Source organism: Carassius auratus, chromosome 26 (genome assembly GCF_003368295.1).
Source record: "Carassius auratus strain Wakin chromosome 26, ASM336829v1, whole genome shotgun sequence".
NCBI lineage: Eukaryota > Metazoa > Chordata > Actinopteri > Cypriniformes > Cyprinidae > Carassius > Carassius auratus.
The window spans coordinates 5410860-5425220 of record NC_039268.1 but is presented as its reverse complement, the minus strand read 5'-3'; the positions used below and the strand labels follow the sequence as shown (position 1 = coordinate 5425220).

Sequence of the window (14361 nt, the reverse complement as noted above, 5' to 3'; positions counted from 1 at the left end):
AATAAATTGCTACCAGCTTGAATTAATGGAGACCTTGAACAATGTTCATGCCTTTGCATCTCTCCTTCACTCGCTCCATTATTTACCACCTGTGACCATCACAGGAATGCACTCATGCACTGTTCGTCTCACTGACACATTTTTTGAGCAGCTGATGGTTGATCTCTCTTTAGAACTGGTTGCCAGTAATGCTAAAGTGAAGTAGTTTTACTCTTGTGTAGTTTTTCAATGGCTCTCGGCATCTTAATCTAAAATTTAAGTTTCTAAAGCAGATGCACAGTTCCATTGAAAGAAAAATGTGTTTAAACAATGTCGTTGAAACCCAATGTACAAATGAAACTGTTAAAATAACCACAGCATTAACAACAACCTTGAAATAAAAGCACGATCGGATGAAAGTAGCATTTGCTGCTAGAGACATCAGGTGCATTTTCTTTCAGAATCATAAATCGCTAAAGGAGAGGAAAAGTTAAATAGTTACTTAATAAACAAGCATTTTGTTTTATGAAAATGAGATAAAGACATTTTCGAACTAAAAATAAGTGATCACATGCTCATAGATTTTTAGTTATGCCAGGCTATATATGCAACTAAGAAGTGTATTAGATTTTTTTTTATAACAAATTCAAATTAAGAAATAAGCAAATAATTCCTTGTAAATGAATAAATAAATAGGAAATTTTACTTTTCAGATCATATGATCAGATAATCTGTTGTTTTGAACATTCTATTCATCTGAACATCCAAATTAAATAAATTTTTCCACAAATAAATATTAGGCAGCACAAGCACAACTGAAAGCGTAATTATATATAATAATAATAATAATAATAATAATTATTATTATTATTATTATTATAATTATAATAATTAATAATATATATATTATTCATCTTTGTCATCATAGGAATACACATATTTGTATATATCTATTTTAATCATGTTAAATTATAATACAATTCTATATAAAATAAATACATAATATACATATTTTACACAACCTTGGTGAACATAAGAGATTTTTTATATTTTTTTAAACAATCTTACTGACCACAAATTATTTAAACAGTAGTATACAACAGTATATTGTACAAAAGTTTCATAAATGCACCCACTAGGAGTCAATAAAATTAGTGTAGACTAAATACTGTCTAAATACTGTCTGAATTTTGAAACTCTAAAAAGTAGGTTAACAGCTGTAGATTTACCTTTGAGGACATCCTCACCTTGTGAACCTTCATATTTGTGTGTTTCTGGAAAATGGCAGTAATGAAATAATGCTCCTCATGACCTTCTTGCAGGAACGTAGTGCCTTGCTAAATTATTGGGCGACAGGATTTAGTTGGAGGTGTTGATGGGATGTGTGCTGGAAGTGAGCCGGTGATGAAATACAGTATCAAGCCTGTGCTGTCAGATCTTGTTTCCTTTATCTCTCTCCATCCCTCCATCTTTCTCCACTAACCTGAGGCTCCCCGCTGTTTGCCATGAGGTCCCTGCACAGATGATTGAAAACGAGGGACAGGAAAATAATCCGCGTATGGGCTGTTCTCACGCTCCTTCTCCAGCTGTGAGCTCGTCTATCCTCTGAACACCTCTTCCAGAGGCCAAACAACTGAGAGGACATTGAGGGAACACAGCATCTGCTTTTTGTCTTATTGACTTTTCATTTTTGGAAGTGTAGACTGCATAATGAATGGCTTCTCCACTTTGAGAGAGTGGGAGGTGATTTCATTAGCACCGGGTGACAGAGAGGACATGAGTCAGAGATGCTCTAGGGGGCCGACATGGACAACAGGAAGAAGTGTGGGACTCAGGTGTGATGCTGCCAGTGTCCTTTACAGCCATCCTTTCCAAAACATTATCAATTAGCATTTCCATTTGTTTTGAAGGCAATTAGTTGTCATGAAAAATTCAGCCTGCCTGTTAAATTGACTTTCTATTGGCTGAAATAAATTAATGAGATAATAAGTACTCTATTCAGACTCTGTTCAGCTTGATTAGAAATCCTAAAAAAATGGCTTTGATGTTTGTCATCTGAACTTTTTTGTGACTAATAATGTTGCCAGTTATGCTACACCATTACTCAGCCAAAGTTACAGATTGTGTAATGAAATAATAGCTAGCCAGGTAAATGATAGATAGATAGATAGATAGATAGATAGATAGATAGATAGATAGATAGATAGATAGATAGATAGATAGATGATAGATAGATAGATAGATAGATAGATAGATAGATAGATAGATAGATAGATAGATAGATAGATAGATAGATAGATAGATAGATAGATAGCCAATGAAGCTTTTTATTTTATTTTATTCCATTTAGTATACCATATTAGCACACTGCTAACCAGTAAACTTGCTGTCCTATAAAAAAAAATATACACTTTTATAAATATTATTGTTTTTTTACTAGGCATTACAAATTCCTATCCCATTTGGTGTTCTTAACAGACCATCTGAAATGTTCATGACAGCAGCATCAAGATCAAACAAACCAATCAAACATGGACCATTGGTTGAATATGCTCATTTTCAAAACAAGTCATTAAAAGGTGGACAGACAGTGTTTGGCTTGGTACCTTTCACCTCAAGGACAACATTTTCAGTCAGTTTTATTTCAACATAGTATTATTTCAAAAGTTTTCAATCCGCTGCACATCCACTGCAATGCATACGAGAACCAATTTAAATATATACATACCTGTAAAAAAAAAAAAGAAGAAGAAGAAAAAAAAAAAAACATTTATCGCAAAGTGATCAAGTCACCAATTATAAGTTTTACAGCACCAAAGATCCAGTGATTTGTGATTAGTTCCAAGTAATTAATCATTATAAGAATACATTGGCAAAGTGTGCATGCATGTAGAGGAACGTTTAGAAATTTAATGTGCTGTTTTATGTTGTGTAATTTAGCCAGAATAAATTGCTAGTTTTAAATGAATATCATCATTTGCAATGCCACTTTGCTGCTTAGAGGTAGAGAGCTTAAACTCTCCAAGAAGAGAGAGAGAGAGAGAGAGAGAGAGAGAGAGAGAGAGAGAGAGAGAGAGAGAGAGAGAGAGAGAGTACCTAAAGGACATATGGAGATTAATGCTCACAAATACACGCATCAGTCTTCAGGGCTCCGTTTGCTGATGATGACAACAGCTCTAATTATTTGTCTCTTTACACTGTCCACAAACCACACCCAGACACATGCACACACACTCTGATTAATGCAGGCAGTCAAAATTCACCTATTTTGCCTTTTTATCGATGAGGGTTATCCAGTTCAAATATTTTTGTTTTAAATAAATAATTACTAAACAACAACAACAATAATCATAATAATAATGATGATGATGATGATGATGATGATGATGATAATAATTACTTGTAGATAAATAATAGAGATGGAAATGCATTATAAAGTTGCAGTACCAAAGTTCTTGCTATTCTACAGCATTGGGCTTGTTGTAAGAACACCTTTATATTGCATTTCCATCTTAAGCCATGGAAGGCCTTGACAGATCACACTTAATGCTTTCAAGTTAGTTTTTTTAATTCAACTGACAAACATAACAAATGTCCGTGTTTTTTTTTTTTTTTTTTTTTTTTTTTTTTTTTTTTTGCATTATTTGTCAAATAAAACAAGCATCTCTTCATTTTATAACACACCATGTGGTTTTCCACAACAAGGTCATTTATTCTTTCCATTTCACTCAGAGGGAAAACTGTCATTTTCTCCAACCGCAAAACAAGCATTTATTCATCAATCTTCATTTTTGATGAGGGGTAAATCAGTATCAATTAATATTCAAGAGTGGTTCATTAATATCCGCTTTATATCATTTCTCATTTAGCTCTAGAACTACAGTAATTCTATAACTATTAGAATAGCCATAGTGGTTCATAATAGACTGAACTGAATGGCATTTTGGTCATGTAATAATTGCATTCAAAGCTTCTTTAGAGGTTTTACAATGAAGCTTTGAATGTCTCATAATATATGATGTAATCTCCCTAATTTAAGTGACCCCATTGGGCCATGTGAAATTAATATTTATTTTAATATTTCGGTAATTTAATTCAGTAAATTAATTATCTGGTAAATGCATAGACAGCTTGGTCTTTTGGATATCACACAAACTCACAGTTCAAATTTTTATTTATAAGAGCTGTTTTTGACTGAAAAAAAAAACAAAACAAAAAACAAAGTAAGCGAAGAAAGAAAGAAGAAATCTGTCCCTATATAATCCTGTGGAGAGCCTCTGTCACAACCTCTCTAAAAATAATCATGTTCTGCAGTGAATCTATCAGCAAATCTCTGGCCACCGCTGTGCAGTGATATGGTCAAGAGAGGATTAATCAAATATGAGTATAAATTAACACTGTATTAGAATCCTCTCCTCTTGGTCTCATCAGCATAATCAAAATTAGACTTGCCTTATCCTTCAGCACGTCTTTAATCACTATTCAACATAATTTGTACTTTTTTCAGTTATTGTTTTTTCCTCTCAAAAGAGATCAAATGATATGAAACTTTCACTGATATGAAACAGATATTCCTAATTACAAGAGAATAAAACATAAGAGAAATAATAAGCAATTAATTATTGAATAGCATGTTTCTTTATATATTTAGCACAATCCTTCACTGAATCTCTTTGTATTAAAAAAAAGAAAAAGAAAAAAAATACATAACTTCAAAATCTGAAGATGTGCTCTACATTTGTTTCTTTAGGTCTGTGAAAAGATTTATAAGCACAGCAGGAACAACAACTTCCTGCTGAGTAAAAGAACTGTAAAAGACATGTTGATCTGGGGCTCCTTCAGATCCCAAACTGAAATAACTATGTCAACTCTGCTTTTTGAGACATGGGATAAAACAGGCTACAGAACTGAAAATATAGACAGCTTGAAAAGAGAAATTAATTTGTTTACATGATTAAATATGTTCAGAAGTGTTTATCTGCATAATTTTAACACTTGCTAGTTAGCCCCCCAGACTTGGGGACATTTAGTATTTCATAATTTCCTATGGATCCTCTGCAATGAATGGGTGCCGTCTGAATGAGAGTGCAAACTGCTAATGAAAACATCAAGTAATCCACACCAATCCAATCCAATACCATCTTGTAAAGCAAAAAAATATGTGTGTTTGTAATAAACCAATTCATCAAGATTCATAGATTTTTGTTAATTGAAGTACATTTTTAATCATGTTAAGTTTTAGATCTTTTTCATAAATATAGGATAGTGGATACACAGCTCTGAAACCTTTTAAAACAAGTACATTTAATTGAGGTTCTCTGAGTGCTAATCTTCCTTTAAAAGTGAGGCGACATATATGTTTTGTAGGTGTGTTCAAGCTATGTACAGTTTACAAATGTGACGTATTGAGGAAAAGTCTGAGGACAGGTCACATTTTTGATAAAATTTGTTAATATCAAATAAAGTATATACACACAGTATATATATATATATATATATATATATATATATATATATATATATATATATATATATATATATATATATATATATATATATATATATATATATATATATATATATATATATATATATATATATTAGATTCATTTTAAATTTGAAATGCTGTTGTCTCATGTATCAAGAATACATGTTGGCTACCATCCAAAAAAGTAAATAGTTAAATATAAAGAAAGCCATGTTGGAAAAAGTGGGTTAAATTAAATCCCCAATTTTGCATTGTTATAGGCTACTTTAATGTAATGCTATCTTTGCCATAAGGCCCTTAGAGAAAGGGCTGGGCGCCTTATAATACAAACACTGAAAAAAAATGAGAAGACAGGTAATGAATGCATGAAGAGGGCTAGGAAGACAATAGATGGTTTCAGAGAAAGGAGAGATGGGCTTTAGGGGAAAAAAAGAGAGAAGTTTACTTTCTGTCACACACACATAATGCAGGCAGACAAACAAAGCCAGGTTTGCTCTCCAAGGTCACCTAAGACATGGAAGATATGATAGCTGTGATGAATAATACAGTCAGTGAAGCCATTGCAGTGTTTGTTTGGGGCAGTGCATTAAAAGCTACTGAGATTCCAGAGACAGTGTAGTTTTTAGGCCAAGTCGAGCTTGGTGAATAAAGTCAAGATCAGTTTCATTCACGTCTCTCACATCACCCCTCTGCATGAGACAAACAAAAATCCAGCACCTTTTCTAATTCATATGCATTATGGGGTCTAAATGAAGAGTTTGGTTCCAAAATGCTATACATCCATTTTTATTAATTTGAGTAAAAATTTGTTTTCTTTACAAAAGAAAGTCTGTAGATGAAGACCACTATTTTCTGTATCAAACTTTCAGATAGCATGTTTAGGTTATAATAATATTAAAAATTCTAATCCATATTTAGATTTACAAAGATTTATTATAAAATGTTTTCTTTTTTTTTCCCCAAAGTGCAATAAATTCATTGACTCAATGTGAAAGATTTGTTTTAAGTGTTTGTTTTTTTATTTTTATTTTTATTTTTATTTCATATTGAGACTGATGAAAATACACAACATAGTAAGTTGTTCCACATATGACAGCCTCTCAACTTGGTCAATACTAATCTTATATACAGGCACTGGACTAAAAATACATTCATCAGTCATCACTTCCAAAGTGAATTCAACAGGTCATCTTGTTAAAGCTATACATTAATTACAGCAATAAAATTTAATTTTAGACCACCAATATTCCAAAATGGCATTTCCCTTACATTCAACTTCCAAAAGTGCATTCATCTTTGTCATGTTACATTCATTTAGTTGAATAGTGCTATGTGTTGTAATAAAAAAATAAAGAAAAGAAAAAGAAAAGAAAAGAAAACACTGACAATCTACGCAGTATCACATTAATAATAATTAATAATTAACATCTGAAAGCACATGGAAATTTACCGATACTATTGATCACATAACCTGCTTTAATGACAAGATGTGCATGACAATCACATGTGATTTATCATGCAGTCTTTGTTTGTTGATTACAAAGTACAAAGTAGATGAGGAAAACTAGGATGCCGGTTGTATTCAAAGGTGTTTATTGCGTTTCAGAACCAAACACTTCAAATAAGAAAGGATTTAAATTTTTAACTTTATTGAAGTGTTATTTGTAGCAACATGTTGACATTATTTTCCAGATCATGTTCTAGTGAGTTTTTCTTTTTTTTTTTTGCAAGATTTAAGATGGTTTATCTGTTTTTTTTTTTTTTTGTTTTTTTTTTTTTTTCTTGTGGGCTTCATCAAGACATATTTTTTTTTTTTATTTATTATTAGTATTATTTTTTCTAAGGCATTTATTAATTAAGCATATTAATTAAGCATTCAAACACTTCTATAATTTGACACTGTAATAAGTCTAACACCCTAGAAACAATGAGCAGCTGTTCTAATATTAACTCAGCCTAGTGAGCTTACTTTTTGTCAATATTGTCAGCTGTCTTCTAAGGCAGAAATATAAATGAAAATCAAATGTAATTAAATTAGGTTATCTGTATGCACATAATACTGAATAAAGTATAATAATACATTGTTCGTTTTTGTATTGTTATTATTAATATCTGGACTGCAAAGGTGAAAAATATGTGTAATGATCTTGTTTCCAAAGCCTTTATTCTTTTTTTCTCTCTTTCTGTAGGCTCTGAGAGGGTAGAAGCCCAGTGTCAGCGATTCGAGGTGAGAAGTAGAGATGGGGAGAGAGTTCTCTTCTCTGCTGATGAAGAGGAGATCAGTATTGGCACAGATAAACTAAGGGTCACAGGTATAACGTGCAAAAACACATATTAATCCATTCAAACATGACACAAAAACCTATGGGTCTCAGTCTGTACTTTCCTTAGGGTAGGTAGTTTCATACAGTCCCTTAAGTGGCCCATACATACATATTCGGCTGAATGTTCATAATTGATGGATGGACATATATGCCCTGTTAAAAGACATTAGCAATCCCGCGCAGAGAAAAGAAACAGGAAGAAACTAAAAAAAAAAAAAAAAAAAAAGGCATAAAGTTGGATTGACATTGGATATCAGATGTTTGCAAATTTAGGGACTGTCTTTAAAGTTACATGCAATATTGGTATACACATTTTTCTAACATCAATAGCATTTGAGGAGAATGACTTACATTCATAAAAGCAACTGTAATTGTTCATCTAGGTGTCAACTATAATGCACACCTTATACATTTTTCATACTTATTAAAATAAATTGTAAATCATATGTAAATTTTGCAACTTTTGGGGCTCAAATGCAAATTTGAAGCTCAATAGCATTTGAAGAGAAATACAGTAATAAAAACAACTGTAATGTGTTCATTTAGGTGTCAACTACACCTTATTGTTATTTTTTTAAAATATTTATTAATATAAATTGTAAATCATTTAGGTTAAAATGAGGCCTGTGTATCACTTTTTTTCTTTTTTCTCTCTTTTTTTTTCTTAAAAAAAAAAATTTATTATAATAATAACTTTTAATTTCGGAAATAATTTCACCACCACCAATTCATCTAATATTCTCTCTGAGTTTCCAGGTTCCCTTACTTGTTTATTTTAACATGAATAACACACACACACACACACACACACACACACACACACACACACACACACACACACACAAATTGTTCTTGTAGCCATGGTAACTGCAAATCAACCATGGTTTTGTTACTTCAAATAATAGTTTACAAAGAAGTTTTAGTATTATATTTTAGTTGCTGTTTTTTATAAAAACAGACCTAAGTCATCAATCACCTTTATGACTTAGAATGCATTATATAAAAAAAACTGTGAGGCAATAATGACTGGTTAATAACACTGTAGGCTAATACAAAATAAACAATTTATGTAAATAGCATGTTATTACAAATGCCTGCAAAGGGAGTCAAAGGGTAATTGCTGCTGTTTCACTTACAGGACGATCAAATCCTTGTTTAGGCTAATGGCCAAACATTTAGTTCAAAATTTTCACTTAATCTTTAATTTTTGGACACCGTTTTGTTATAGATGACACAGCCTCCATAATTTCTTTAACAAAAAACAATGTGGACATCACAACCCTTTTAAAAATAAACCATGGTTTTATCATAGTAAAACTACTTAATTTTCTTTCTGATTTCTGAATGCCTATAAAATAAATAAGTCATAATAAAATCATAGCCATAGGTAAATGCTGAGAGGTACAATTGTAAATTGTAAATAATAAAATGTATTCATTTCTTTATTCACTTTTTTATTTTATTTTATTAAAGTTCTATTTTGACCCCTATAGTAGATGCTTTTGGTTGTTGTTGTTGTTTTGTTTTGTTTTGTCGTAATTGAGGAAGGGGGCACAAAAATACAATCCTGCTTAGGGCACCCATTTGGCCAGCAGGCGGCCCTGATACTGTTAGACAGTAGTTATCCTAGGGATGGTTAGTAGCCTTATATACGATATTTTTTCTCCAAATGATTTATTACAGGCCTAAAATACACATATAATCGCACATCTATAAAAAGAAACGATGCCTTCTTGCTCGTTTCTGTAAGCAAAGTTTGGATATGCATATCTCCACCAGATGCCTGACATGTAAAACAAGCTCAATCACATTATAATCAAATGAGCTGTCTGCAGCATTACGACAATCTGCTTTCAGTTGATGGACACACTTTAATGTTTTTGACACATTGCAGAAAGCCCAGCTCTTTTTTTTTTCGTCCATCTGCGATAAAATGATTTTAAATAAAATAGCTTTGTATGAATCAATTTCTATGCATTTAGTTCTTAATTTAAGTAATTCTGTTACATCAGAGCCATCACAGCCATTTTTGTTCTCTTAATGGGACCTGCCTGATGTGCAAGGAGAACATTGCAGCTGTCAAGGAATACAGTCAAGCGTCATTAGTCCACTAAACCTGCAGAGCACTAGGTAATAGAAAGAGAGAAAGAGATGAGTCATTCCAAATGTGTGATATTGCTTTTATACAACACTTCAGTAATAATAATAATAAAAAAGTAAGACAGTACATACATTTATATGCAACCAAATTGGATTGATGGCTCAATTTTAAAGACTTTGATTGACTCGATTAAGCTTGGTCTGATTCAATTGTAGATTGTAGACCTGAATTTATCTGATCAGTAAGAAATTGTAAACATGAACAAACTTGGTTGTGATGCAAATTAAAATGTGGGCCAGACAGTAAAGTTTAGGGTTCATATAATCTTTCAGAATCAGAAAAATAAAATAAAAAAAATGATTAATTCAGATTGATGCACTGCATGTAAACAGTCCCTTCAAATTTACATTTCAGACTCAATATTTCCAGTTTATAGTTTATTTATTTATTTTTATTTTATTTTTTTTTTGCTCTGACAATGAAAATAGTTCAAAATAAAGTCAAACTGAATTTGTTTCACCCCATGAATTTCAGAAAAACACACAGTAGTGACTACATTGTTATTAATGAACCAGTGTTTAAAATGAATTAGTTAAGTAGAGGATCTAAAGACTCACTCAAAATAATTATTTTGTTCTTGAAAGATTTAGTGTTTTTAACAAATCTCATTTGAAAAAAAAAAAAAAAAAAATTGTTAGAGTAAGTCACTACCTGTAGACTTTTGGTGTAATGATGTGACCTACAGAAGCATCAATCAATTGGAAGTATTCAGCTGTTGTGTAACTTGTATTAGAGAACTTTTTTATTTAATATAAAAAAATGTTTGTATATGTATGTATATATATACGTAAATAATATTTTATACAGCTTCCATTTTTTGAGCCATCTGCTTCAAGAGTCAAAGATTTGCATGCACCGTATGTACTAGTAACCTTCCCTTGTATTGAAATGCAAATATATAGTTTCAAATAGATTTCTCTCATGCAGACCTCTCTCTCACACACTCTTTCTTTGTTCTGTCTCTGCCTGAAACAGTGCATGCTGAGAGGTCAAGTGGAATAGTTAGAGGTCAGGGACAAAGAGGGCACGTGCTCAGTAATTGGGCAGATCTGTCCATTACCTTTTTTTTTACAAAAAGACATGGGTAAAGAGAGGGATCAAGGGAGAGAAATAGTGGTAGAGAGAGAAAGATAGACAGGGCATGCATAAATGGAACACAGTGGTTCTTCAAGTGGTGAGACCGAAAGGCTAAAATGTGTCAGAAACAAGAACTGCCCTGGGGAGAGAAAGAGAATGTAGAGAGAGAAAGAGTAAAGTGTTAATTAACTAAGAAAATAAAAATAATGGAAATTCTGCCATTGTTTATTCACCATCATGTCATTTGAAAACTAAATGACTCGGTCTCTTAAAGGAAATGTAAGTGAATTTATTGTAAATATTCTATAAACTTTTTTTTAGTTGTTTGTGTTCTATATAAGAAAGAAAGTAATGTGTGTTTAACCCTAAAAAGGGCAAATCCATAACAAGACATCAGACAATTAATTTGATGCTATTTCCCAATGACAGACTTCCGTGTTTTGTGTTGTTTCATTTGGCCCAGGTGTTCCTCGTCCTCCCCTTATCAAGTCATGTATTTAAAGTGTTCCCTGTTTTGAGTTTGCCGTCGTCTGTTAAATGTTTTCTGAGTTTCTGTGTTTTCCACGTCTTTGAATTAAAATTCCATGTTGAAGAAATCTCCAGCATCTCCTGCGTCTCCTTGCTTCTCGATCCCTGTGTAATGTAATAGAACAGCCGACCAAGGAACTCTAAGCGATGCAGCTTTTCCTGTTTTTTGTTTTGTTTTGTTTTAAAAAATAATTTATTTTCCTTTTTGCTTCGTGAAATATGGATGAACGAGCAATGATTATTGACAACCCGGTCATCTATGTGAGGACGTTTGTGCCGCTCACCCTCGCCAGCTCCCTCGAGGAGAAAACCATTGTGATGTTGTTCCATCATCACACGGAGCTCCCAGACACTACCGAACTCGACTGGAAGGAGACAGTCATCTGGTGTCTGGAGACTCTCCGGAACCCCTCTCCCTGTCGTCCTCAAGTCAAGCACGCCGCCATCCGTGGCTCAACTAAGCCCGCCAAAAAGACGTTAATGTGGCAAGCGAAAGGACATTGATGTGGCAAGCCAAAAGAAAAATAATATGGGAAGCCCAATGAACATTAATATGGCAAGGCCAACGAACATTATTGCGGCAAGCCTGTTAGCCCCAAAGCTCACTCCAGTGTCCGCTCCTTGTAAGCTCCTTCCAGAGCACCCTCCAGTGCCCTCTCCTCGAAAGTGCCTTCCAGAGCTTGCTCCAATGTCAGCTCCAGCCCCAGAGCATAGCCCACGGAGGGCTCCCAGTCCACAGTTAAGCCCAGGAGGGGCTCCTGTTCCCAAGTCAAGCCCAGGGAGGGCTCTTGATCCCCCGCAGAGGCTCAAGCCATACATAGAGGCTGAAGCAGGGACTTGGGTCGTGGCCTCGGAGGCTCCAGCCATAGAGACAGAGGCAAGGGCTGGGGCCATGGCCTCCCAAGTCCTCTTCTCCGTCATGGTCCTCCTGAATCCCGAGTGACTTATTGGGACTCAAATAATACAATTTCATTATTTGTATTTATTTATTTATTTATTTATTTCAACTTTACTCTTTAATTGATTTTAATGTTTGTATCCCACATGATACGTTGCTCCTTTGGGTTATAAATTCAATGGAAACAGAACACTTGTTTATCAATGCTTCTTATAGCATAGTTGTAATTTCTAAATGCTTTGGAGTACAGACTTAAGGTTGGTCTCTTTTTGAAGAAGACACATAGATTATTGCTGAAGTGAAAGCATAAAAAATAATTTAAATTTAAAGTAAAGGTAATGCAGTTTACTAATTGTTTTTATTTTATATAAAATATTTTTTTTATAAAATATGTTGCATTCTACAATTGCTATAAAATCAAAGCCATATGTCTAACTGATTTATGTTTCAAATTTGAAGTTGATATCACACAAAAAATTTGGTTCCTGTGAGATTTTGGTTGGGCACTGTACCAAAAACAACCACTGGGTGAACCCAAACTCTATTAAAGTATTATAATACACTTTTCTGTCACAAATCAATAATTTTCTTTCACAATATGACTTCTATTACAAACCATTAACCGAATATGGAATCTTGACTGCCAGACCTTTCCAACAATATGTACTTTGTCAGATTACAAAAAAAAAAAAAAAGATGATCATTTAATGTATTCAATTTCAATATAAACCTAATAAGCTAATGCTGAACAACATATTTTTAAACAGGTAAGACCCCTCCAACATGTGTAAATATTTTTACTAGATCAACTTTTATTGGAGAGTGAGTAGATTTCCCATACTGCAGTCAGGCATGCCGTTTTAAATGCTGCCTATGAGCTACACAAAGACTGGAGAAACAAAAGTCACCTCATCTAAATATTCACAACAAACTCCCTTTCAAAATGAAACCAAGAAATGAGACCTACGCTTTCGCCGCTTATCCTCACAGCTTCTCAAATGTCTGTATTCCCCAGGATACGTTGCCCCTTTTATGGTTAAAATAATATGAATATGAATAAATCATTGACAGAAGTTTGATTTTAAATAAACTGTTTCTTTAAACTGTTCTGAACATGATTGTGGGGAGAATGAAGAGGAATAAAACAAACTATGACAGACGACACAAAGAAAGCAAGTATGGAAGCATAGTTTACTTTTATACTCACTTAACAAGCACATTTTCAAGAAAAATGATGCATTGAAATGGGGGATATTTCTAACACTCCAGAAATAAAGGGAAAAGTCTACTGGTCTGCGGTGCTTAAAATGTATCACTTGATGTGTCATACCTTTGCCTAGTTCCTTTATTAGTGGTATATAATGTGTAACACAGCATCAGGTAGAGGATAAAAATAATTTGATAAGCCAGTGTTTGAGGTTGATTTTTTTGATCAAAAGTAGTAAAAACAGCAATAATGTGAAATGTTATTACAAGTCAAAATTGCTGTCAAGCTTTATTTGAAATAGAAAGTATACAACATGAAAGTTATTCCAACACTTTTTTTAAGTATATAACGTGTCACTCTCTGGTTTTCTCTTTGTTTTTTTCTGTCTAGGCAACGAGGGAGTTGTGTTCAGTCATTCGTTGGAAACACCACACGTTCGAGCTGAACCATTCCAAGACCTGAAGTAAGACATGCTTACCTTATGTATCACATTTTCATTCAGTGTGTGATCCACACTAAAGGCCAGATTTACTAACCCTTTTGGGGTTAAAATAATGTCCATGGGCTTGGACATTTCTGTTTCATTTTTAATTTTCAAATTAAAGAACAAAGACGCAACATCTCATTTACATATCAACCAACGCAATATACCAAGCACAGTGCAAATTAGCGTAGTTGCAAATAAGCAGAGCCGATGAT

At 33.2% G+C, this 14361-nt stretch overlaps 1 protein-coding gene across 1 annotated transcript in view; it reads left to right on the top strand.

Annotated features, from left to right (window-relative positions):
* The window catches only part of LOC113044155 (zeta-sarcoglycan-like), a 269395-nt gene that overhangs the window by 222899 nt on the left and 32135 nt on the right, over positions 1-14361 (top strand). Inside the window, exons 5-6 of the mRNA XM_026203817.1 lie at positions 7657-7779; positions 14053-14125. Of these exons, the coding sequence (XP_026059602.1) occupies positions 7657-7779; positions 14053-14125 (196 nt within the window). The remainder of the gene's footprint in view (positions 1-7656; positions 7780-14052; positions 14126-14361) is intronic.